Source organism: Nuphar pumila, chromosome 15 (assembly GCF_984573655.1).
Source record: "Nuphar pumila chromosome 15, dmNupPumi1.hap1.1, whole genome shotgun sequence".
NCBI lineage: Eukaryota > Viridiplantae > Streptophyta > Magnoliopsida > Nymphaeales > Nymphaeaceae > Nuphar > Nuphar pumila.
In genome coordinates this window covers 77,551,027-77,577,159 of record NC_143263.1, presented here as the reverse complement: position 1 = coordinate 77,577,159, position 26,133 = coordinate 77,551,027, and the positions used below count along the sequence as shown (strand labels likewise).

The following is a 26,133-nucleotide window of genomic DNA, read 5'->3' as shown; positions in this document are numbered from 1 at the left end:
TAAGGTTTTCAAATTTCAACAGTCCACAATGCATCACAATTTCGCGATTGACAAAATCATGTTTTGCATCAAAATTACTCGATCCAAAGTCTATTTCCTAGTAATGGATTATTTTGAATGCATTTGTTGGGTCAAATTAATCAGATAAAAGTTGCATCTATGAGTTTCAGCTAGAAAGTACGATGCTCTAGAGTGTAGCCAATATTTTCCATATATATATCATAGTCACTGATATCGTTGATATTTTAAAAATATCATGATATTATCTGTATTCAAGGTCAGCTGATAGTTTCCCAAGATTTTCAAAATATCGTCAGAATCGAAACTATCATGATATTTTTTTGAGATATTCTCGATATTTTCAAAAAAGGCTTTTTTATTTATATATTTTAGGCATCTTTCTTTGTTTCTTTCATATTTAAAAAACTTTTCTAATTGTTTCTTTATATTTTTTTTAAGAAAAATAATAGAAAACATATTGTTTTCCTATATTTTTTATCACCTATGTCATATAAGTGTGGATGTGGATGCGGGTGCAAAGGGTGTGACATGACAGTTTCAAAGAACTTGGTTCTGGGGTGCGGATATATATATATATATATGTTGTATGTGTGAATACGTATTTAAGTATATACTATAGATAAAAATGGACTCGGTTCTAGTTTTGGTCAGAAATGGACCTTGGTGCTTTTGACTATACCTAAAACTATGAAAGCCATATCCAAGTGTCTCTCCCGCATGGTGTATCATGGGTGCATTGGCCTTTAGAAGAGTTCGTGTTACATAGCTTATCACTATTTATATTTTTCAATTTTTAAAGCTTTCGAGATTTTCCCGAGAAAAATCACTTTTTGAAAATATCTCCGAGAAAAACCCTTGCCGAGAAATTTCCTTGAACAATATAGGTGACTATGATATGTATGTATGTATGTATGTATATAAGTTGACCCATGTGAGTCATGAAAACTCGATTGGCTCGGCTGAGTCTTGTGCAATGCTGGGTCGTTTACCCAATAAATGATTGAGCGTGTCAAGTAGAGTCAGCGAGTTTTTTTTTTTGAATAGTCCAGGGGGAAACCTACCTCCAACAAAACCTTGAGGTTTAAACATTGGACAAGCTTATCAATAATAGAGCCATTAATAGGTTGGTACTAGCAAATGGTTGCAAGCCCATAGAAAAACACTTATCACTGGGCATGATGGATTTGGATTTGCCAGGGGGTTCCCTATGGGATCCATTTGCTGCCTTGAGGATTACTCTTCACACTATCTGTTGAGGAGTGGAAGGGTGGGCGATGCTTGACGAATCACTCCCACTTGTTGCACAGGGCTGGTTGCAGTAGGAAGTGGGATTGATCAATGTTTTCAGCTTGTCCGTTCTAGAGTCGAATTCTTCTGTCTTGGCTGGACTAGTCAAATCTCATAGAAGTGGATAAGGAAGAAGTATGTAAATACGAAAGTATCGGAGGTGACATGGGCATATCTGATAGGACTAGGAGATGCCATGTAGGGTTCAACACAGGAAGATGGTAAAACAAGAATGCATCCTAGATTCAGATAACTAGAAACTAATATAATTATAGGGATAGGATGATATGTATACACTCCCAAATATATTCCCTGTATGTCTTTTTTCTGAAGAAGGGTAATGAGTGCGACAAATTACCGAATCATATACTATGGAACCCAATCCAACAAGTGTGACAATGTTGCTGTTCCAAGATGATCTTTTCACAAAGACTGCTGGCTTGCCCATCTTTCTGTTGGCAACAAGTTTACTTTTGTTGGTTATAATAACCTCAGCAGCTTTTAACCTTTACTTTTATAATTTAAGATTAAAGCTGTGGTTTGAATATTTTGATGCATTTTTAATTTTTCACTAAACCCTTGTCTCATTGCTTTTTCAACTATAATTCTACCTAAGCTTGTTGGTGTAGGCCTTATTGCAAGAGTATTATTGCTTGGTATACCTAAGCATGACAACTAATATTTGCCGATGATATTTTACTGTTTGGACAAGCAATCTCAATTCAATTTTCTACATTTTATCTCTTTTCAGAGGCTTTTGCGAGGCATGTAAAGTAATTTCTAATCAAGCAAAATGCAAACTAATGTTATTCAATGTTTTACTGTTTGGACAAGCAATCTCAATTCAATTTTGTAAGTTTATCTCTTTTCAATGGCTTTTGCGAGCCATGTAAAGTAACTTCAAATCAAGCAAAATACAAACGAATGTTATTCAACGTTGACATGAACACAAGAGAGCCTGCTGTAGTTTTGGTTGTGAAGCCAGCCAGCTGCATTAAGCTAACTTTGAGATGCTTCAAAAAATTGCGTTGGGAGAATATAGAAGTTCAGGTGGTTAAAAGATCACAACTATGGATAGAAAAATACCTTCACTTGGCTGGACAGGTACATTAATAAAGGATGTTTAGCTAGTATCCCAATTTATATGATGTCTATATTTTTTAGTTGCTAAGGAAATGGAAGGAGGTTGGTGAAGCAGTTAGGAGAAGCAGTCTTCCTTTGGGTTGGTGGGAGATCTTGTTGCCTACCATTAGTTTTGTGGAATATGGAATCAAAGCCTATTGATATTGGTGGTCTTGATAGTCGAAGGTTAAGTATGGTTAGCAAACTCAAAACTTACCCTCAATCGCCAAAGCTTGACTTGGTGACTTTGGATATGATTAGCTGACTCAGGCAATTCCTGGATATATTAAGGCAGGCAATCTGCCTTTAAGTTTCAACATGTTGACATGAATGCCCGGTCCCAGAATCTGTAAGATCTAAGTTCTCTTTTACAAAAGGCAAATCCATACCTTTTATTTTCATGCTCTTCGTCTTCATGGTACTGGAAAAGCATATCTTTTATTTTTATCTCCCCATCTTCAAGGGAACAAAGTGATTTCTTACGTGCTTGTGCTCATTTCTGATCAATCGGCGGCTTCTGGTCACTGACTTGTGTACTTTATATTAATTATTTTTCCTTCTCTTTGCTTCAAAAGATTTTAATTTGAACTCCATTATTTTTGTTTTGAAGAAAGAATCAGCCAATTAAATAAACAGTTATGTGTACAGCGATGTACAAGATGATAAGGTGTCATCTTCAAAAGATTAATTGCTTTTACTTGTTATTGTTTACATATATTTATCTGTATTATTAATTAGTTTTCAGTTATAGGCTACGAGTTGCAAACTTATGTAACTGTACCAATTTTATGCTATTGGAGTACTTGTAGGCTTTCAAAAATTTATTTGTAATTTCATGATATCATTATGTAATTCATGATCAATTATGTGTAATGCTTGTGTTTTGTTTTCCCTTATACTTGAATAAAGGCATTTTTACCTTAAAAAGGGGAAGAAAAGGAAGAAAAAAAATGGTTGTATGTACATTAACTTGAAATTACAACATTTTTCTTGTCTTTTATTCCTGCCTTTATTTCTCCCTCTGTTTTCCTGACATCACTGACATTTTGCTCTCTAGATACTTTATTCTATGTTTCATCTTTTCTTTGTTCAGTTGCAGGAATGAGAATCATATTTGTATGTTGTGGTCACCACAGCTTAAGGGACATACCATAAGTTGATGGTTGTTTTGCTTATTCAGGTCATCGAGATGTCAGGGGTTAGTGCTGCATCAGACATTTGGAGTGTTGGCTGCACGGCAATAGAGCTTTTGACATGTGTTCCTCCTTACTATGATCTGCAGCCTATGCCAGCTCTTTACCGGATTGTTCAGGTTCCTTCATGAGTACTTGTTACCAGAGTTGGTTCTTGTTAATGACTCTTTCTTGGTATTATATGTTTTGTCTTTTTCACTTATTATGGACTCCACCCAACTTCCACTCTTAGATATCACTGATCTACCCTTGTTTTTTTCTTTTTTTTTTGTTTTTTTGAATTCTTGAACACATTTGGCCATTTATAGAACATCCTAAAACTTTTCCATACCATTGTTTTAGCTTTAGGCTTTGTAGTTGACTTATTATGTCACAGGACGAACATCCTCCCATCCCTGATTACCTGTCACCAGGCATAACTGATTTTCTGCTTCAGTGCTTCAGGAAGGTGAGAAAAACATAAACGTATACAAAACATCTCAGCCAATTTATTTCTTTTCCTCTAAAATTTACCTGGAAAGTGTAGCTACTGTAGTTTAGATCATTAGATGTTATTATTTCATTGTTACACATTTTGATTATGATTCTAGAATGACTCTTTGTATCTCTATGTGTTATATTAGGTTCTCTTGCAATAGACATGTCTGTGATAATGAAAATCACTTTTCAGGATGCAATGCAGCGACCAGATGCAAAGAAATTGCTAAGACACCCATGGATTAGAAACTCAAGGCGTGCTTTGCAATCCTCTCTCCAGAGAACTGGTGGAATAATTAGGTAATTCTTGTTGCTTTATGTCAGAGAGTCGATTTTATGTTTTCTTTCTGTGGCCAACACAGACATTAGGGAATGTAAGTCATTTGTGTTATTTATAGATTGTATCAGTAATTCTTCCACAATTGGAGTCTCTAAAAAAGTTTAAACAGAAAAAGAAAATCCGCATGTTATGCTTAAATTAAGCATGCAAAATTTTAAGAATTTCTAATGTTGTTGACTTGGGAATCTCCAACATATATGTACCTGCATAAATCATAAGGTATGATGCTTCTCTTTTTCTCGTCTTTGTCTCTGTAGTGGAAAACTATGACTCGAGGCATGAGATTTGTGCCTTAACGTGAGGGGCCACAATGAGATGCAAGATTGATTGATGTGTGCACCTTCATGAGGTTTACAGCTATCTACTTCAGGGCTTATTGCATTTCCTCATGTATACTCTAGCATCTTACCTAAAGACACACACATGTATGAACACAGGTGTGTACCATACGATTGACACCATATCACCTGTTTTAATATGTACACAAATATTAGTACAAAACACAAATGTGAAAAATATAAAATTATAAGTGTTCATGCACAACCAGGAACTCAACTGAAAGATGCTTGCACTATGCGAGTAGTGAAGCACATAGGCTAAAGGGAAAGGAAGATGGGTATGCAATCAAATGCATAATAACATCATAGAATTCATGATAAGATACCAAGCTAATCTTAAAGGTATATTTGATCCAATCTTCTAATACACTTTGAATCAGCCCGTGATCATGCTAAAAAATCTAAAAATTGAAATCAATCTTCTAGATGACAATAAAAAATGACAAGTTCTTGCAAAAGGGAATGACAGACCCCAAATCGACAAGTTACCAGGGTAAGCAAAATAAAAGCAATTAAAAAGCTGTTATTTGATTTCAAAAGATAGTAAAAAATGTGTGAATTTAGTGGTAGGGCCTAAATTAAAAACTCAAAATGCACACCCATAAATTGGTGAAAGAGTATAAAAAATACCATCTAAAAGAAGTACTACAAGGATTAGGTTTTCCCTGGGGATCATGCGCATCCTTCTCACTAATGCATCCTAGGCAACTAAGGAGTTGACCTGGTTGGTCACATTTTTCTAAGCCTCTAGCTGATTACTTGGGAATTGCCTATAACAAATCCATTATCATTTCCTTTTTTTAAAATGCCAATCTATTGGGTGTATAACTACCATTCTCAGACTGACTACTATGTTACACCTATGCTAGAGCTATTTATCCAAACAAGCTTTATGTTTGTTTTATTCTGATTTCAGGCTTAGAAATGTTCTTTTTTTCCATCTTCCATGATAACCTTTTCTCTCAGTACTCAAAATTATATATTTCTTAATAATTTGGATTTGGATTTTGATGGAAGTGCTTCACCAATTCTTTTGTTGCAGCATCAAAGATGCCCCCCGCTCCTCTTTTTTTGTTTTCTTGAAATAATTATTTTTAGTTCTCTGGTTGTTTTTGTTGTATCAGAGTCCAATAATTATTTAACAGGCACACACCTTCCATCTGGAAAATTTGCAGAACTTTATCTTCTTCCTATTTGCAAATTTGCAACATTTTAACTCTTAATGTAACTTTCTGGGTAGAAAATTTTCATATCATAATCAAAACTAATTTCCACTCTGCTATGTTAGGAATATTCCTCAAGGTGTTTCAACTGTGGTTGAGAGGTCAATTGGAGATGGTGAAAGAAGTGATGAAAACAACTCTGTTAGGAACCAAAAAGTGGAGGCTTCTGAATTGGAATCTGTAAGACTTGATGTAGTTTTTTCTTTTGTATTTCAACTCTTTCAATATGGACCTTGCTCCCCGAGTTCATTTGCATAAAACCTGAGGTTCCCGTTGCCCACTAGTGCATACACCCAGCTTCGGCCTTGTGGCAAGGGATGTGCACATGTGGGTTTTGAATCTGTGTATTTCCTGTCAACTTGGTGACATTCACAAGTTGCCCCTACCAGATGACTGTAGCCTCATGGATGGAATTAATTATCATTCAATCTATCAGTTTAAACTGTTGAATCTATTGACTTTGCAAAAAGCTTAAGTTTGGAATATCTAATTGTAAGAGAACTAAGTTTTGTTTCTCAATTGTCCTTCTGTATGGAAGGATGCCAAACTAACTCTTTTGATTGCTAGGGTGATGCTGCAAATGATTTAATGCCAACTGAGGCAGCTGAAATGGGCAGATCAGATATGGTTCATAATGCTCACGTTGAAGGTGTTCCCAGTCGTGCAGAAAACAATTTGCAGTCAGATAATCTCGAGGCTAAGGAAAACTTGCTTTTGGATGAAGACCCGACACTAACTTTTCATGAAGAGTCATTAAAAAGGACCGCTTCGGATAAGGTATTATCTGCTGAGGAAGAACATCATTTGCATGTGACTGATTCTCCGGAGCCTGTAATCTTGTCAAATACCGAGGAGCTTGACAGGAGATCCTTAAATGAGGAAACGAACTCTCCCAAAGGATGGAAGAAAAACAATTTGATTAATGCTTCATCTGTTGATGCTAAATTTAGAGAAGCCAAGTGCAACGGAAGTTTTAGACATGAAGATAATGACTTTGTTGGCTTGGACCATAATGCTCAAGAATACAGCCCTCAACAGGTTCTTTTCTTTCAGTCATTCTCCCATTAGTTCTTGCTTCTTTTACTTTTAACTGATCTATTTTGTGGATGAACATCTTCTTGCCTGTTAGATTAGCAAAAGTGTTAAGTGCAATAGTGATGTCTTCTCTGTTTTAATATTTTTGGTTGCCTTGCCATCTATTTGTTGAAACCTTTTTCTGTAGTTCATGAATTGCTTTGGTATAGTTGAATGTTGGATTAACTGATCTGCATTGACTTATTATTCCATCGACCTCTTTCTTTTGATGGAATGGAACCCCTTGCTTTCTGCATGAAGCTTATTGGTCTGGCTCCCAGTGGTTGCCCCCCCAATGGTGGCAAGGGTTTTTGGGGAATATTTTTATACTGCATTGCACATCACATCTCTGATATTTTGAGCCCCATCTGGCCTTCCTCTCTGATTAGGCTGTAAAAAAAGCAAGAGAAATACAAAAGAGCCACCAAGGGTATACAATGATCAAAAGAGAGTGCACAAACACAAGTCCACAAATGGACAACACACAAGATCACAAGTGCCACCAATGGACATACAGAGAAAGCACAAAACATAAAAATAATAAATCTTTATTGAGTTAGAATGCTTAGGAAAGCGTTAAAGAAAATAGGGACAAGTGGTCCCTTTTTATATACATTTCAAAAGTGGCCAAGGGAGCCCCATATGGCTGTTGCGAAGCTCCCAAGTCCCAACGACTATAAGGGCTTTTGACTAAAAAGCCTTCAATCTTATTTTAAGTGACAAATAGGAAAAAATAAAAAGAAAATAAAAAAGGCAAATCTGCCCCTAATGGGCAGTACCTATTACATGTTCACAGATTTACAAAAATACCCCTGGAGGGTATAACCTATTACAAAAGAGAAAACACACACACACATATTGGTCACTGTTCTCCAAATCCTACAGTCAATTTTCTAGCCTTCTGCCTAAGCTCTGTGCTGTTCTCCCCCTATTTGTTGTTTCAAAATAGGTTGAAATGTATGAATTGCAATTTCTGGTTTTGATTTAGAATATCATATTTAAACTCTACAGGAGTCTATGGAGGCAAAAATGTCAAAGTCAGTCATTTACATTATCAATCACATATTTTGGCAGTGCTATAGAATTTGTAAAATGATGGCTTTCAGATTTTTGGTCTACCCTACAAGAAAAAAATGCATGATCTTGTGGGGCTCTTTTCTTCCATTGGAGGATCCAGAAAGACATTTTTTAGTTTCCATGGTCGAGTGGCTGGTTTCCAGGGGTTTATTGGGTTTGGCCCCTAGCTATTGGGTCTTAGGAACTTTTATTTTTGTCTTCACCATTGCCTTTTTGTTTCAATGTTTATGTATTGATTCTCTTTTCTCAGAATGTGTTTAAGTCAAGTTTTATGGCAAAATCAAAGAATTATTCATAAATTTAACATTAAATATTTGCATTAAATATTAATTTGTTTGACTATTCAGCTTTTCTCCATCTTTAATAATAGTAAAATGCCTAAAATTTTAGATACATTCTTTTGGGGTTCAACTATAACATACAGTGACATTTGGCTATGTAGTATGTACACTAAAGCAGCAACCTTGAAGCACAAGGGAGATAAGGACAGACAATTTAGGTCAACAGTAGACTAGTATCAACATGTACCATGAAGTCAACTAAATGTGGGTGAAGGGTCTCTTGTACTAAGCCCATGGAGATGTTTTAAGACTTGAAATATGCTTTTTCTAGTATTTACTTTGAATCTTTGACTATTCTCATCTCACTTGAGAATGAGAATCAACAGTACAAGCTAAAAGTTGGTACACAGTGGACAGAACCTCATGATTCACATGTACGAACTCTCTCCTTTACCAGTGCTAATTACGTTTCTCATTCACTAAAACCGTCTGTAGTTGCCTGTTATAGTTCCTAGTTAGACTATTGCCTTATAACATCCCAAGGTGTAGAGAGGGAGAATACCAAGGCTTGAACGGTTGAACCCTTGATCAGTCCTTAAAAGTCACTATGTTTCAAGCACTTTTCCTGACAGGCCAAGGCAAAGCTGGTTATAACATACCAAGTTGTTCGAGTTATAAAATTAAATATTCTTTCCCTCCTTCAAATGCATGTGTTTTGAGTCCTTAATTGGTGGTTCATACAATCTTCTTGTTTATACTTGGCATTCACTTCTTTGACAGGACATGAAACCATCTGTTGCTTCTGGTATTGAACTGAGTAGATTCAGTGACACACCAGCAGATTCTTCCTTGGAGGACTTGTTTCAGGAGCCATTAGATAGAATTCATGACGAGCACGTAGCTGAATCTTCAACTTCTGCATCTTCTGCTCAGTTAAGCCAACACAACAAAAACACACATGAATCTGGAAAAACTGACCTGGCGAAAAAGCTCAAGGCTACAATGGTTCAGAAACAAATAGAACATGAAAAAGGCCAGAAACGTGGAGGTGACCTGATGTCTTTCATGATGGGTGTTCTTAGGGAGGATGTAATGGGTATTGATGGTCTGGTAAGCTATCATGATAACTATCACTGGCTAATATAATTTTCTGTTCTTTTTGTTCTTGATAGAACTGGACTGCCATCGGTTGTACTACATATTCTGTTCAGAAACCCACTTGCTTAGGAAGATCTTTACAACTTTGTTGACTGCAAGTGTTTTGACCTTTGGACTTGCAGGTATTTGATGGCAAGTTGTCTGGAGAAAACCTTTTTCCTATACAGGTTCATGCTATTTTCTGAATATCTGAAAAATTACTTGTATGAACTGTTTCACTTGTGAAGTTATTTGATCTTTTCATAGTGATGAACACTTCTTTTATAATTTTCTGTTCTCGGAATCTTACTTTCTCCATAATAAAAAAAAATGATAATTATGTCCTGGATTCATTAGAAAGCTTAAGCTGTTTATTAGTTGCAGCTAGACTATTTATAGCATGTACACAGCGAGAGGAATGGTCACAGTGCAATTCCTAGACATTTTAGTTCACTTGTTTTTGTAAGGGACCTTGGAGTTGTAGCCAATGATGTGAAACTTCATTCACATCACAAGCAGAATGACAAGATTTCTATAATTTTTATATTGATTTAAAAATAAAAGGTAATTTTTATATTGTTCTAAAAATAAAAAGTAAATTGATTTTTTTTGAAAATTTAGTAATGATAAGAGAGATCTGGGAAGAGAGGAATATATGTGAAGTGGACCAGCTGCTTCCTTAGGCAAGTGCCTTTGCCACGTTGCAATGGATGACCCTTGTTTTCTTCATCGCTGTTTTGCTTTTGTCAAACATATGGTTAAATCTATATTCCTTAATCATTATTTTTGTGAAATATTAAAGTAATTTATTGTACACTTAAGCTTGTGAAGGAATATGCTGTTTGACATATTATAGAACAATCTTTTCATAAAATATAATTAGTTAAAAGTAATGGGCATAAACTGCCTGAATGTTTTTCACTTTTTTTTTTTTTACTTTTTTTGTTCTATTTTGAGCCGAAAGTAATTCAACATTACCACTCATGAAGATCAACAAAATGTTGAACCCATGAACTGAACAAGAACAAAAGCCAAAACAAAAGAAAGCACAAGAGAAAAGAACATTAGACAGATAAAATGGGCTCACGCCATAGCCGCGTGCCCAGATTGCGACAAGGGATAGTTAGCATCAGCAGGAGGGAGTGGAAGATCACTTCAAAAAAAGGTTGGCAAATTTGTAAATCAATCTTGGTCTGTTTAGATCTCTTCAAAAAAAGGTTAAAGTTCATGTGCTAGAGTCAATGTACTGTCCTATACAAAATGATACATGTTTGATTTCATTTATGGACAAAATGGGCATTCCTTTCTTGGTTTCTATATTCTACTCTCTTGCATGATTTTCGTCACCAGTTTTAACTATTTTCCTGATAACCTGGCCAAAAGTGAATTATGTTTCTTATGTTCATTTTTCTTTTTTTCCTTGCATTCAGGCTGTTGAATTCAGCAAATTAGTTGGTTCATTGAAGCCAGAGGAACCGGAAGATGTGATTGTCTCTGCTTGTCAAAAGCTTATTGTTTTGTTTCACGAGCGTCCTGAGCAGAAACATGTTTTCATTACTCAGCACGGTTTGTTGCCTCTGATGGAACTTCTTGAAGTTCCAACAACTCGTGTGAGTAAATGCTATTTATGATAGTTAGATTACATGTTTGAGTTCTCTAATAATTGCTTGGTAGGGCAAACACAAACCTGGTTTTGCAGCAGATGGCCTGACAAATCATTTTGAATCGGTTTGTACACAAACTGATGATCTATATTCTATAAGTGCAGGTTATATGTTCTGTACTGCAAATTATTAACCAGTTGGTGAAAGACAGTGCTGATTTTCAAGAAAATGCTTGTCTGATTGGTCTGGTGCGTGTTTTCTTAATAGGATCCATTCTCTCTGTCTTCAGTGTCTTAGCTTTTCAGGCTTGAGGCCATGGTTGTCTTCAACAAAGACTTTTTCTTAGTATTACTTTTATCCCTCCTACCCCCGTTCTCCATTATTTTCTGATGAGTGCAAGCAACTGGATCTACAGATTCCTCAAGTTATGGAATTTGCAGTGCCTGATCGGCCTCGTGAAGTTCGTATGCAGGCAGCATATTTCTTGCAACAGCTTTGTCAGTCAAGGTATTATTTTGAGTTTGTGTATACGATTCTTATGCAACTAATCTGCTTCAACTAATTTTTGACTCTTTTTTTTACAGTGCCTTAACTCTGCAAATGTTCATTGCTTGTCGTGGAATACCAGTTTTAGTGGGTTTTCTGGAGGCAGATTATGCAAAGTACAGGTATGGACTTTCCTGTGTTTATATACAGATGCCTTCATACTTGATCACAACTATATATATCAGATTAATAGCTGTTATTCTTGATTATCATCATATATGTGATCATTTCAGAGGACTTTTCTCCTCAATTTTCTTTCTCCTTTTTTCTGCCATGAAGTAACTGACATTTTCCCTTTGATATTCTCCTCAGGGAAATGGTCCATCTTGCTATTGATGGCATGTGGCAGGTCTTCAAGCTCCAATGTTCCACACCAAGAAATGATTTTTGTAGGATAGCTGCTAAGAACGGGATACTCTTAAGGCTTGTTAACACCCTTCATAGTTTAAATGAGGCTGCTAGATTGGCCTCCATATCTGTAGGTGGTGGGTCTGCCGGAGCTGATGGGGCAACTTCACGGCCTCGTTCTGGTCCTTTGGGTCCTAACAATTTTTTTTCTGTGCAATGTGAACCTCTCCCCTGCTCTGATGAACATGAACCTTCCAAGGTTAGACTTGGACTGAATGACTTTCATCTGTTCACTGGAGCTCTAGATTCATCTAAGGCTTTGGTCTCACATCCTCAAAGGCCTGATCAGCATCCTGAACCATCACTAGTTTCTAGATCTCTGGAGACTGTAAATCAGGAAAATCATAGATCTTCAACAAGTAAAGACGGTGCAAGTCCTATGGCCAAGGATTGGGATCAATTGGATCTGAGGAAACCTGAATCCTCCAAGGCAGAGTCTGACACTCATAGACAGCAGCGTCTCACTAATCCAAGTAGGTTATCAGTCGATAAGCCTTTGAAGCAACTGGATCGTTCATCAGACGGAATGGCTGGAAGCTCTAATACTCAAGCTTCTCATCATGAGCAAGTCCAACCTCTCCTAAGCTTGCTAGAAAAGGAACCTCCTTCACGGCACGTTTCTGGTCAGCTTGAGTATTTTAAACACCTCTCTGGTCTGGACAGGCATGAAAGTATTTTACCACTTCTACATGCAACTGCAGAAAAGAAACCAAATGGTGAACTGGATTTTCTAATCGCAGAATTTGCAGGTAACTCAGTTTTCCATGTGAAACATAGTTTTTTAACACATATTCTAGAAATTTATGATTTTATAATAAAATTTGCCTTGATGGTAGTCTTTTGATGTTCAAATGCAGTCTGTCTGTGCTAAATGCCTATAACTAACGTTTGGGATTCTAAAATTCTACCTTCATCACTTATTTTTATTTAGCCCCAAGGTATTGGCAGTTAAGGAGGTGATTACTCCAGGGTGAGAGATAAGTCTAAAAGAATATTCACATGCTATGACAATGGGGCAGAATTCCGTGCTTGTATGTGAACTGTCTTAAGAAAAATACATTTTGTCTTTGAGATATGGCTAAAAGCCTAAAAGGATCTTCTCAAGCTAAAATAAGGGAAAATATTTTTAAACTCATAAAATCTAGGATTCTTGAGCCAATCAGTTTCAAGAGACTAGATTGCCATTAAATATCTTGGGCTTGCAAGCTTGCTTCCCAGATACTTCTTCTGCATGTCTTTCTATTCCTGTGTTTTGTAGGTTGAATTTGAAGTGTGATCCTTAAATTGGTAAATGTGAATATTACTTATTAAATATCTTAAAATATTATCACCCTTGGATCCACTAAAAGGAAAAACAAACGACGTTTCTTAAGATATGGAACGCAAAGGGTTTTAGTCAAAGATGAGGAGATTAAGGAGAGATGGAAAAATGATTTTGATAAGCTATTTAATGAAAGTCATGCTCAGGATCTTGGAGACTTCTCCATTCCTTTTCATGAGATGAATCATGACTTCATGCGCAATATTCAAAAGAAAGAAATTGCAGAGGCTTTGAAGAAAATGAAATAAAAAAGGGCAGTTGGCTCAGATGGTATTCCTATCGAGGCTTGGAAATGCTTGGGAGAGAAAGGTTTAGAATGGTTGACAAATCTTTTTAACAAGATTTGGCGGACAAATAAGATGCCTAATGAGTGGAGGAAGAGTACTTTGGTGTCTCTATATAAGAATAAGGGTGATATACAAGATTGTACAAACTATCGTGGTATAAAACTCATGAGTCATACTATGAAACTTTGGGAGAGGGTGATTGAGTCTAGGTTGGGGAAGGTTGTCATGATATCGGAGAATCAATTTGGTTTTATGCCTGGAAGATCAACTATGAAAGCTATACATCTTCTTAGACAACTTATTGAGAGAAATAGAGAGAGGAACAAAGATTTGCATATAGTTTTTATTGATTTGAAGAAGGCATACGATAGAGTACCTAGGGACGTTCTTTGGTGGACAATGATGAAGAAAAGTGTTTCTCTCAACTACTAATTATACTAATTAAAGATATGTATGAAGGAGTAGTAACCAATGTACGCACTTGTGAAGGGGTGATAACCAATTTTCCTATAACGGTTGGGTTATATCAAGGATCCTTTTTAAGCCCTTTCCTATTTGCTATAGTGATAATGAGCTTACGAGATCAATTCAAGGAAATGTGCTGTGGTGTATGTTGTTTGCTGATGATATTGTTTTGATTGATGAGTTTAGAGCTGGGGTTAATGCTAAGTTAGAATTATGGAGATAGACATTGGAAGCAAGAGGTTTTAAGTTGAGTAAGAGTAAGACAAAATACATGGAATGTCAATTTAGTAAGCAACAAAGTAGTGATGGGAGTGTAGTGAAGCTTGGTGAGCAAGAAATGCCGGTGGATGATTGTTTCAAATATTTGAGATCTATCATTCAAAAGTATGGAGAAATTGATGGAGATGTAAATCATAGGATAAAGGTTGGGTGAATGAAATGGAAGAGTGCAACTGGAGTGTTGTGCGATCGTAGAATGCCATTGTGGTTGAAGGGAAAGTTTTATAGGACGACTATTAGGCCCGCTTTACTATATGGTACGAAATGTTGGGCTGCCAAGAGACATCATATTAAAAAAATGAGTGTAGCTGAGATGCGCATGCTGAGATGGATGTGTGGAAATACAATAAAAGATAAGATTCGGAACGAAGAGATACGTAAGAAGGTAGGCGTTGCACCCATTGAAAATAAGATGAGAGAGAATCGTTTACGGTGGTTTGGACATATTCGACGAAGGCCTAATGATGCTCCAGTTAGAAGAATGAAGAAATGAGAAAAATATATTAGTTAAAAGAGGTCGGGGTAGGCCTAGGAAGACATGAATGGAGGTGATAGGAAAGGATATGAATGCTTGGAACCTCACCGAGGACATGGCATTGGATAGAAATGATTGGAGGAGAAGGATTCATGTGGAAGACCCAGAATGGTTTTCTTTTTTTGGTTCATATCGCCGACCCCAATTGTTTTGGGATGAAGGCGTAGTTGTTTCTTAAGATATGGAAATTGCTTAAAATATTTTCCTTTCCTGGTCCTCTCTAGGTTTTACAATGTGTGCTCTTTTATATACCATATTATTATTTCTAAAATTGCTGAAAGAATTGCCAAGCACGAATGCACACATGTTATGAAACTCATAAATCTTTGTCATCCATCCTACCATTAAGTAATTCATGTTTCTGTTCTGACATGATTTTCCTTGCTTGTCTAAGCTTTCCTAAGGTCTTTTTTCTTCATTCTATCCTTTTCACGTCTGCTTTTCTCCTTTTTCATGCTGTATTTTGACTATGGAATAGTGTGATGACTTAGTGCACCATCAGTTTATGCCATTTACTATAATTGCTATATGACTGCTACCAGAAATACCTGAAGGAGAGAACGGTGGATGAACCCTTTTCATTGTATTCTGAAAATCTAGTTTCCAGTTATCTCTAGCTAGCCATGCTAGAAGAGTTTTGAACTTTCTTTTCCATTATGCAGAAACAAATCTAATGTATTGTTCCACCTTGCTTTTCATTCACAGCTAGCAGCTTCATCAACCTCTGCAATATCCTTGACTTCCCGAGTCAATGTGCTTAGCAATTCCATTATAAGAAATTAGTGGTAGTAGATCATGTAAAGTTGACAAATGTCGTATCCCTTGGGTGATTCTCTTCTCAGTAAGATTGAATAATGTCATATGCATTTTTTGAGTGCTGTTATTGACAACCTCATCAACCTGTGCATTAGAGCTGACTTCCTGAGTCCTCTGTGACAAGAGTGCTACATAATCATGTGAGGTTGAAGTAGAGGTCATAACTTTTAATTGATAAGGCAGGTCCCTTTGGATGATTCTCTTTATCCAGTATCATTTCAATGATTTAAGAGAGTTCTTTCCACTTGTTTCTTTATAGTAATGTTTTGAAGATGTTAAGGAATTGAGTTAAATATTAAATGGTTCCATTTTGCTTCTAAGCGAGTTGAAGCTTTTCCCTTGTAAGCAATGAATGTTCTAGGAACTTGTCTGGGAATGAGTGTGCAATGTTTGGCAATTTAAGCGATACAAAGGCCAATATAATTTTAGTCAAAATGATTGACTTAATGGGGAGATTTGTTAAATTATGTATATATTAATATATATATACATATACTTATATATATACATTTGTATATATATATAAGTATATATATATATACATATATGTATATATACATAATTCTGTTTCTTTTTCTGTTTTTCTGTACAACCAAAAACCCGATAGGGGTGTTTTGGTAAATTACCATGTAATTTTTCCTTTTTTTCTTTCTTTTTCTCTTTTTCCTTTTTCTTTTTTATTTCTTATTTTTCTCTTTGGAGTACCATAAGGGGCCCCACCCATCTAGTCGTTGGGGCCCCAACGATCATATTTATGACCGTTGGGGCTCCCAACGACTAGAAGGGAGCCCCCTTTATGGTCTCCTTTTAGTTCTCCTCCTCTATAAATAGAGGAGGCTCTCTCCTTGTAAAAGCATTGGGTTTTCACCCTCCTCTTTCTTTCTTCAATAATATTCAACTTATGACTTTAAGTCATTTTCTACTTTTGTGAGTTTTGTGTATATACTTTTAGTGTTTGTGTTCTTGGCTCTTGTGGTCACTCTTAAAGAGTGCTTTTGCTCTATTGGTGCTTCCGCCTCTCTTCATTACATGGTATCAGAGCTTGGTTGGTGATTGGGCTTCTCTTTGCTATCTTGGGATGTGTGCCTCTCAAGCTTTTGAAGAAAGAAAGAATATTTGGTGCCGATGGAACATGATTCTAAAGTTGAGCTTTCTTTTAAGCTCAATGGGTCCAACTATCTTATGTGGGCCTCCGCTATGAAAAATCATCTAAGAGGTAAAGAAACTATGGGGTTTTGTTATGGGAACTACTCCCGAACCTTCTCTTGTTCTCACTAAAATCGAAAATGAGGTTGAAAAAGCTTTAGATGGCGATGAACGCATCAAAGCTATCAATGACCATCAATCCAAAGTTGAGGATTGGGAAAGTAACCATGCCAAAATTTTGGCATGGTTTATGAACAATGTAGACCTAAAAAATTGTGCTAATATTGCCAAATTTAGGAGGGCCAATGAGGCATGATTTTTTTTAAGGGTATGTATACCCAAAAGGATCTTGTCCGTCAATTTTTTTGTCAAGAAAAAATCCGTTCCACCAAACAAATGGATATGAGTGTTCGAGACTACTTTAGCTCTCTAACTCCTCTTTGGGATGAACTTGTTTTTCTTGAGTCTAAATGGGTGACTCTGGAAGATATTGAGTTAAGAAGGGAATAAATTGAAAAAGAGCACTTTTTCCAATTTCTTCATGGTCTTCGACTGGAATTTGAACAAGTTAGGGCATCCCTTCTCCATAGAAGTAAAACCTTACCCATTGAAGATGCCCTTGCCGAAATATGCCAAGAAGAAACTCGACTTGGCCTAAGCATTAAGAGTGATGAAGTTTTGGCCGTTACTAGGCCCAGATCAAATGTAAAAACATATAGACCTCCTCACTTTAACAAAAATAATGGGCCTAGAAAGGGAGTAATATGTCATTATTGTAATGAATCGGGGCACATTAGACCGGTTTGTCCAAAGCTTAAAGGAAAAGCAGCCGCGGTTGGAGAAAATTCTCCTAAGAATGAAGAAAAAAGTGCCAAAGAGGGAGATATCAAAGAAACTCTTAATCATATCTCCGAAGTTCTCCAACATCTTCTCAAGACTTCTTCTTCAACATCCGGAGCCGCCATCGCCTATTCTTCATCACCTCCAGGTATGTGGATATTAGACTCCAGTGCTTCCTTTCATATGACATCTCATAAAAACTCTCTTTCTAATGTTTTTTCCGAACCTATATCCTCTTATGTTTCAACGGTCGATGAAACATCTTCAAAAATTGAAAGTATTGGAACACTTGATTTTAAAAACTCTCAAAACTTTTTCGTTCCTAAAGTAAGAATCGTTTCAAAGATTAATCTAAATCTTTTTTCTGTTTCCCAAATCACCGATCATGGATACCAAGTTTCTTTCTCACCTAAAGATTGCACCGTGCAAGATCTTCAGTCAGGGAAGCTGATTGGGCAAGGCCATAGAAGGGGTGATCTCTATTTTATGGATTTTTTGACTCTTCCATCTAAGTCATCTTGCAATCTTGTAAAGGACAAAAGTATTGGAATTTGGCATGAGAGACCTGGTCATCCAAAATTTGTAAAAATGTCTCTTTTCCCTTTTTTGAACAATACTTGTAAAGACAATCACATGACTTGTAAAAATTGCATTTTTGGGAAATCTAAAGCTACTCCATTTCCTCAAAGAAATTATTTCACCACTCGGCCTTTTGAACTTGTTCATTCCGATGTATTGGGACCTTCTCCTATTTTGTCCAAAGGAGGTTTTTCGTACTATGTGGTCTTTATTGATGACTTCACTCGATTTACATGGATTTATTTCTTAAGTCGCAAATCCGAAGTTTTCTCATTTTTTAAAGAATTCCATGCGATGGTTAAAAATCATTTTTTAGAAAATCTATCAATTCTTAGGTCTGATTTGGGAGGCGAATACATGTCCAATGAATTTCAAAGTTATTTAAAAGAAAATGGAATTTGTCATCAACGTTCTTGTCCCAACACTCCGCAACAAAATGGTCTTGCGGAAAGAAAGCATAGACACATAATAGAAACCACAAGAACGCTATTAATTTAAAAAAATATTCCAAAATCCTTTTGGGCCGAAGCGATTCTAACCTCAACATACCTTATCAATAGAACCCCTTCATCTTCTTTGAAAAATCTTTCTCCATTTGAAAAACTTTACAATATGTTTCCCGATTATAAAAGACTAAGAATTTTTGGATGTAAATGCTTTGTTCTAACTCGCAAAAATGATAAACTTTCTCCTAGGGCTATTGAATGTATTTTCTTAGGATATGGCGAAAAATAAAAAGGTTATCGATGTTTTGACATACTAACTTTATATCTCAAAAGATGTCACATTCTTAGAATAAGAAAATGGTTTTTCGCACCAACCAAATGAAAATATTGATTATTTCTTTCTATTTGACTTGTTGCCTCAAGAAAACATCATAGATGATCATATTGATCCTAGTGAACCTCTCATTGAAGATCATTTTGAACATCATGATGATCAAAATTTAGAAGAAAATGTTTCAAGACAAATACAAGTCTACTCTAGAAGGAATGAAAGAAATCCACCTTGTGCCCTTGAAAAATTCTCTCAAAGTGAGTTGATCGAAGAAACCTCTCAAAGAAGATCAAATCGTATTTCCAAAGTACCATATAGATTTGTTTTTTATGATTTTTTTTCTCCAAATTTTCGAACATGTCTACTTGCTCTTCACTCCTTTCATGAACCATCTCATTACAATGATGCTAAACAATATGCTCATTGGAGTGAAGCTATGGAACTTGAACTTAATGCTCTTAAAAGGGCACAAACTTGAGAAATCATTGATCCACCCAATGACAAGAAACCTATTGGATGTAGATGGGTTTTTAAAGTAAAAACTAAGAGTGATGGTTCATTAGAAAGATATAAGGCTAGGTTAGTAGCCAAAGGATATGCCCAAGAGTATGGGGTAGATTATGATGAAACTTTTACCCCAGTTGCTCGAATGACTAGTGTTCGAGCTCTTATTGCTATAGCCTCTATTAAAAAATGGTCAATTTTTCAACTTGATGTCAAAAATGCCTTTTTGAATGACAATTTAAATGAAGAAGTTTATATGGAACCTCCTCCAGGTATGAATTTAAATGAAAAAATTTTAAAATTAAAAAAGGCCTTATATGGACTTAAGCAAGCTCCTAAAACTTGGTATGACAAGTTTAGTAATGTATTAATCAATTTAGGATTTACTTCTTGCTATACTGACACTGTTCTTTTTGTTAAGAAGACATGTGACTCCATTGTTATGCTTCTGCTATATGTTGATGATATGATCATCACTGAGAATGACAAAAATGGGGTAAATGATGTAAAGTCTATGTTAAAAGAAACTTTTGATATGTCTGATCTTGGATACTTAAGATATTTTTTAGGAATTGAAGTGGCTTATTCCGCGCGATGATACATCCTATCTCAAATGAAATTAGCTGCAGAAATCTGTACCAAATCAGGAATATCCGATGAAAAGAAAGTTGAGACTCCCGAAGTTGCCAATGCAAAACTGAGACTTGAGGATGGTGTTTCTCTTGAGGATTCAACCCCCTTCCGTCAATTAATTGGATCCCTCACCTATCTATCCATCACACGTCCAGATATAGCTCATGCGGTTCATGCACCAAGTCAGTTTCAGCATGCACCTACTTCGGTTCATATGGCGGCCGTAATGACAATTGTGCGATACATCAAAAATACCATCTCCAAGGAACTCTTCTTATCCTCTTCCTCATCTCTTGAGTTAACTGCTTTTACTGATGCTGACTGGGGAGGAAATCCCAATGATCGTATCTCAATTACGGGTCTTTGCATTTTTTTAGGTGAATCTCTCATTTCGTGGAGATGCAAGAAGCAGCAGAAGGTCTCACTATCATCCACTGAAGCTGAATATCGGGCCATGGCAATGACAACTATGGAAATCATATGGCTCAGAAGTCTTCTTGGTGACATGAGCATTCACATTTCCACTCCCACCAAGCTCTACTGTGATAACAAAAGTGCGATATACATTACCGGCAATCACACTTTTCATTAGCGGACCAAGCATATCAAAATGGATTGCCATTATGTTCGAGACAAATATCTCAGAGGGACCATCACATTACCATATGTTACTTCAGAATATCAACAGGCTGACTTCTTCACCAAGGCACTTCCAACTCCATGATTCATGTTTCTTCTTAGCAAACTTTCGGTCTTCTCCCCGTAAAGTTTAAGGGGGCGTGTTAAATTATGTATATATTAATATATATATATATATATACACATATACTTATATATATATACATTCGTATATATAAGTATATATATACATATATGTATATATACATAATTCTTTTTCTTTTTCTGTTTTTCTGTACAACCAAAAACCCGATAGGGGTGTTTTGGTAAATTACCATGTAATTTTTCCTTTTTTATTTTTTCCTTTTTTTCTTTCTTTTTCTCCTTTTCCTTTTTCTTTTTTATTTCTTATTTTTCTCTTTGGAGTACCATAAGGGGCCCCACCCATCTAGTCGTTGGGGCCCCAACGATCATATTTATGACCGTTGGGGCTCCTAACGACTAGAAGGGAGCCCCCTTTATGGTCTCCTTTTAGTTCTCCTCCTCTATAAATAGAGGAGGCTCTCTCCTTGTAAAAGCATTGGGTTTTCACCCTCCTCTTTCTTTCTTCAATAATATTCAACTTATGACATTAAGTCATTTTCTACTTTTGTGAGTTTTATGTATACACTTTTAGTGTTTGTGTTCTTGGCTCTTGTGGTCACTCTTAAAGAGTGCTTTTGCTCTATTGGTGCTTCCGCCTCTCTTCATTACAAGATTGAGATGTCTTTAGCATCTTGAAGTGCTTGTAAGCAGGGTTTTAGAAGGCAAAAGGCAAGGCAGTAATTTGAAGTGAGGTATATACCTCGAAATATAACAAGGTGAAAGCTTGAAAACTTAATTGTAATCATTGACAATACAAGAAGCAGGGGGGTATTTGAAGGTTGCTTAAAGTTAAGTAAAAGTAAAATGAAATTAATATCAAAATTAACATAGAAAAAAGGTGGAGTTGGAGTTGTAATATTTAGGTGATCAAAATTGCTGCAGAGAACACTCTTGTCTGCCATAGAGTATGAATGTGTTTGAACCCAAAGTGGAGTTTTTTTCCTTTAAAATGCCTTGAGACAACCTTGAATCATTGAGGCACATGATTTTTTGGAATTCTTCTTTTAAGTATCATTTGTATAAGCATTGAGCAGTGCTGTTAGTATGCTAACTTGTGGATGTTCATTTGGATATAGTCAAGGGGTGTCGATTATGGGAACAAACTCAAGCTGTTACCTGTTGTATGATGATACAGATTAGAATTTTAGGAGCTAATGTTAATATTTAGGGTGAATAATCAATAAGGCTGCATTTGGGACGAGACACTTTGGAGTTTGGACAGATTCAAGGTAAGTGGTTTTGAGGATATAGGGATCCTTTTTATTGTGTGGAAGGTACTTCAGGCATTATGGTTTCCAATTCTTCTTAGTTCCTGATCTTGTTGGAAAAAATGTGTTTGTGTAGGTGGTGGTGTGTGGAATCCAATAGTGGTCTGGAGGAGGTGACTTTTTAGGAGGCAGCAGCGGTGGAGATTGGTAGTGGTGTGGAGGAGGACACTGCTTAGATGGTGATGGGCCAGGGGTGCGCTGGGGTGGGGGGTGGGTGGGTGGGTGCTAACAGCTTCAGTTGTGGTGGAGCGGCTGTATTGATATGGGGAAGGCAATGTGTGCTTTGGTGGTAACCGTGATTTGTGGTGGGACGTGCAATGTGGTGGTGGTGAGTACTAGTAGGCGGTATGAAGGGTACAGGGAGCACATTGGTGGTCGTGGGCAATGGTGGTGGTATGGAATCCATGAGAAATGATCTGTTGGGAATATGTTTAGAAAATCAACATTCAATCTGTTGGAGACAGCCTGAGACCACCGGAATCCTTTAGAAACAAGGAACTGTAAAATTGTAAATATCTCCTCGAGGAGTTCAAACAAGAGCAAATCAGTGATTTGGAGGCAGCAGACTCCATGTCTTTTTTTATATTTCATTCATCTCCCTTCTTCCAAACAATTACCAAATCCTCGGGTTGTTTAAACTCAAATAACCACATCCGACACCCTCTCAATTCCTAGGATACCCTCTTCCCAATGCAGCCTAAGGTAAAACTTATAAATCTTAAAAGCTAACAGAGGAATCAGACACTCAACTGTGTAAGTTGTTTGCAGTGCCTCAGATGCTATGCTGAAAAGATTCAGTTTAAATAGGTGTTGAGGAGATGAGTAGTACTCCCTTGGATGAATTGGTTGAATAAGGGGTATGCCTACCTGGCTACTCTTAAATTAACACAGACATATACATAGACAGGTGCGCATGTACACACACATAATGTATTCCAGTATTACTAATTAACCAGATGTTTTCTGTGCTCATTGCTTATTCCATTTTAATATCTTTCAATTATTTGCTATGTGAAGCTTTATTTACCACACAGTTGAGACTGGAATCTTAAATTAGGTAAAATTCGATCTTCTTTAAAATGGATGTTTTGCATCTTCTTTAAAATGGATGTTTTGCACATAAATAGTTTTGGCTTATGTTATGTTATGCACTTGTATTAGTTCTTGGTTGTTTACAGTAAATGCATTTTGGGGTTCACAGAGGCATCTCAGCGTGGAAGAGAAAATGGTCCACTAGACTCAAGTTTGAGACTTTCTCCCAAAGCAACCAAAAAGGTTGGCCCACTGGTTTCAGGGTCATCAAATACCACCGAAGGAGCTGCTTTGGCATCTGGACTTGTGTCACAGACTGCATCTGGTATATTGTCTGGTTCTGGTGTCCTCAATGCAAGACCAGGAAGTACAACATCGTCAGGGTTACTGTCCCATATGATATCCGCATTGAATGCTGATGTTGCAAGGGAGTATCTAGAGAAAGTATCTGACCTTTTACTTGAGTTTTCCCGAGCAGACACTACCGTGAAGTCTTACATGTGTAGCCAAGGTTTACTGTGTCGTCTTTTCCAGATGCTTATTAAAATTGAGCAGCCTATCTTTCTAAAGGTTTGTAGCCATCATTGATTAGTTAACTAAATGTTTGTTACTTTAGCTCTTCCAAATACTAACAATCTGTGAAATGATTCTCCTTGTGTTTTTGAGTGCAGGTACTGAAATGTATTAATAATTTATCAACTGATCCAAACTGCTTGGAGAACCTTCAACGTGCAGATGCAATAAAACATCTGATTCCAAATCTTGAACTCCATGATGGGCCCTTAGTCCCCCAAATACATACTGAGGTCAGGATTCATGAATTTCTTTGGCTTCTTGAGTATGTAAAGAGCTTCACATCTTTCTTTGGATCATGGTCGCTGATGTAGCTAAATATAAATATTGCAATATTATTGGTATTCTACGTCACCTGGGTACGGGTACGGGTACGGGTACGGGTACGGGTACATGTATGGGTACGGGTACGGGTACGGGTACGGGTACGGGTACGGGTACGGGTACAGAGGGTATGACATGGCAATTCTAAAAACTGTGGGTATAGGGACATGGCTAAATGTATACTCAAAATATATATATATATATATATTATACATCTAGAATATATATTATATATCTAGAATATATATTATATATCTAAAATATATACTGAAAATATATATTATATATCTAAAATATATATTATATATTGAAAATATATAATATAATATAGGACACGACAAATACTGTGTCCAGGTACCAGTACCCCGTGTCGACACGCTAAGTGTTGTATCCCGGTTACATGTCGGTATTTCAAGGTAAGCCGATAATATAGGCAAATTATTGTGGCATTTTCAAAATATTGCCAAAATAAATAATATTGGCAATATTATCATGATATTTTTTGAAAAATCGTATTTTTGTACATTTTAAGCCTAGTTTTTTATATTTTTATGTTTCTTTTGTGTTTAAAAAAGTTTCAAACTTGTTTATTTTTATTTTTTGCGAGAAAAATAATACAAAACCTATTATTTTCCTATCTTTATTTTTTTTATATTTTTTCAATTTTTAAGAGTTCCAAGATTTTTCCAATTAAGGCCACTTTTTGAAAAAAATATGCTGAGCAAAACCCTCGACAAGAAATTGCAAAGAATGATACTGATAACTATACTATTTCTTTTTTCTATGGCAAATGAGATATTGTTAATTAGGAAATAGCTTTAATTTTTTTACTTATAGTTGTCAAAGCATATGGATGCCCTCGTATCTTGTGAACAATTAATTTATAAGTTAGTTCATCATGGAACAACGTCAATTGTGGGAACTTCATCATCATATTGGTTCTATTTTTTGTTCTCTTTTCATCATGATATGTTATATGTGATTGTTGCTGAAAATTTCCATATAACAAGCTAGTCCTATTTCGTGTTAGCTCCTGCATTATGCATTTGATTTGTGTTTCATGCCATGTTTTCGTTTTAAGTTACAAAGCGCTTTATAACGATCTCAATCCATACCCCTTGAAAATGCAGATTTTTTTTTACCATTGCGGAAACAATTCCAGAAACCCGGGGCCTTTACAGTTCCACTCCCAATTGGATAAAACAATCAACCACAATAGAGCTTACAATTATCATCCATATCAAACCAAACCTTTATTGATCTAATGAGTGATAAGTATCGAGACAAATGCATAAATGAAATATTTAGAGTGCAATATCAATTAAATGAAATAAAAAGGAAATAAAAGTAGAGACACACTATCCATCTGTGATTTGTCTAGCAATTACGTGACACCCGCGACTCTCCTAGAAGCCAGTCGCTTGCGAAAAAACATAGAAAGATGGGGTCAGAAATCCGAAGAATTTTGCATACATATCCCTCAAATGAAATAAATGAGCATAAAGAGCACGTATACAATTTCATGCAATAATTCAGAGAAATGTTATTATGATAATTACATAATTCAATTGAGAATTCATGCAACATGAAACATTTATTAAGCATGAAAGAACATTAATCAACAACAGGGATTACCATTTAAGTAATCTAGACATTTAACATGCATCAGAAGTTAAACATCATGCATCAATCAACATGTAACAATTAAATGAACAAGTAACCGTGCATGTTTTAATGCATAGCAGGATTATGCATGATTTATGTGCAATGCATTAACACTTTATTCTCTTTAAAGTTTTTCTTTCCATATGTATGCCCTATTAAATGCACACAATTTAAGTTTCCTCTTTTTAATTACTGTTGC

General features: G+C 36.1%; 1 protein-coding gene across 1 annotated transcript in view; it reads left to right on the top strand.

The window, feature by feature from the left end:
* LOC149815674 (MAP3K epsilon protein kinase 1-like) overlaps nt 1–26,133 on the top strand; it is a 39,315-nt gene that overhangs the window by 8,944 nt on the left and 4,238 nt on the right. Inside the window, exons 8-21 of the mRNA XM_089989955.1 lie at nt 3,611–3,742; nt 4,000–4,071; nt 4,294–4,400; nt 6,067–6,181; nt 6,569–7,039; nt 9,214–9,543; nt 9,714–9,758; nt 11,001–11,180; nt 11,339–11,422; nt 11,590–11,681; nt 11,759–11,842; nt 12,033–12,877; nt 23,542–23,942; nt 24,044–24,178. Coding sequence (XP_089846081.1) covers nt 3,611–3,742; nt 4,000–4,071; nt 4,294–4,400; nt 6,067–6,181; nt 6,569–7,039; nt 9,214–9,543; nt 9,714–9,758; nt 11,001–11,180; nt 11,339–11,422; nt 11,590–11,681; nt 11,759–11,842; nt 12,033–12,877; nt 23,542–23,942; nt 24,044–24,178 — 3,093 coding nt within the window. The remainder of the gene's footprint in view (nt 1–3,610; nt 3,743–3,999; nt 4,072–4,293; nt 4,401–6,066; nt 6,182–6,568; nt 7,040–9,213; nt 9,544–9,713; nt 9,759–11,000; nt 11,181–11,338; nt 11,423–11,589; nt 11,682–11,758; nt 11,843–12,032; nt 12,878–23,541; nt 23,943–24,043; nt 24,179–26,133) is intronic.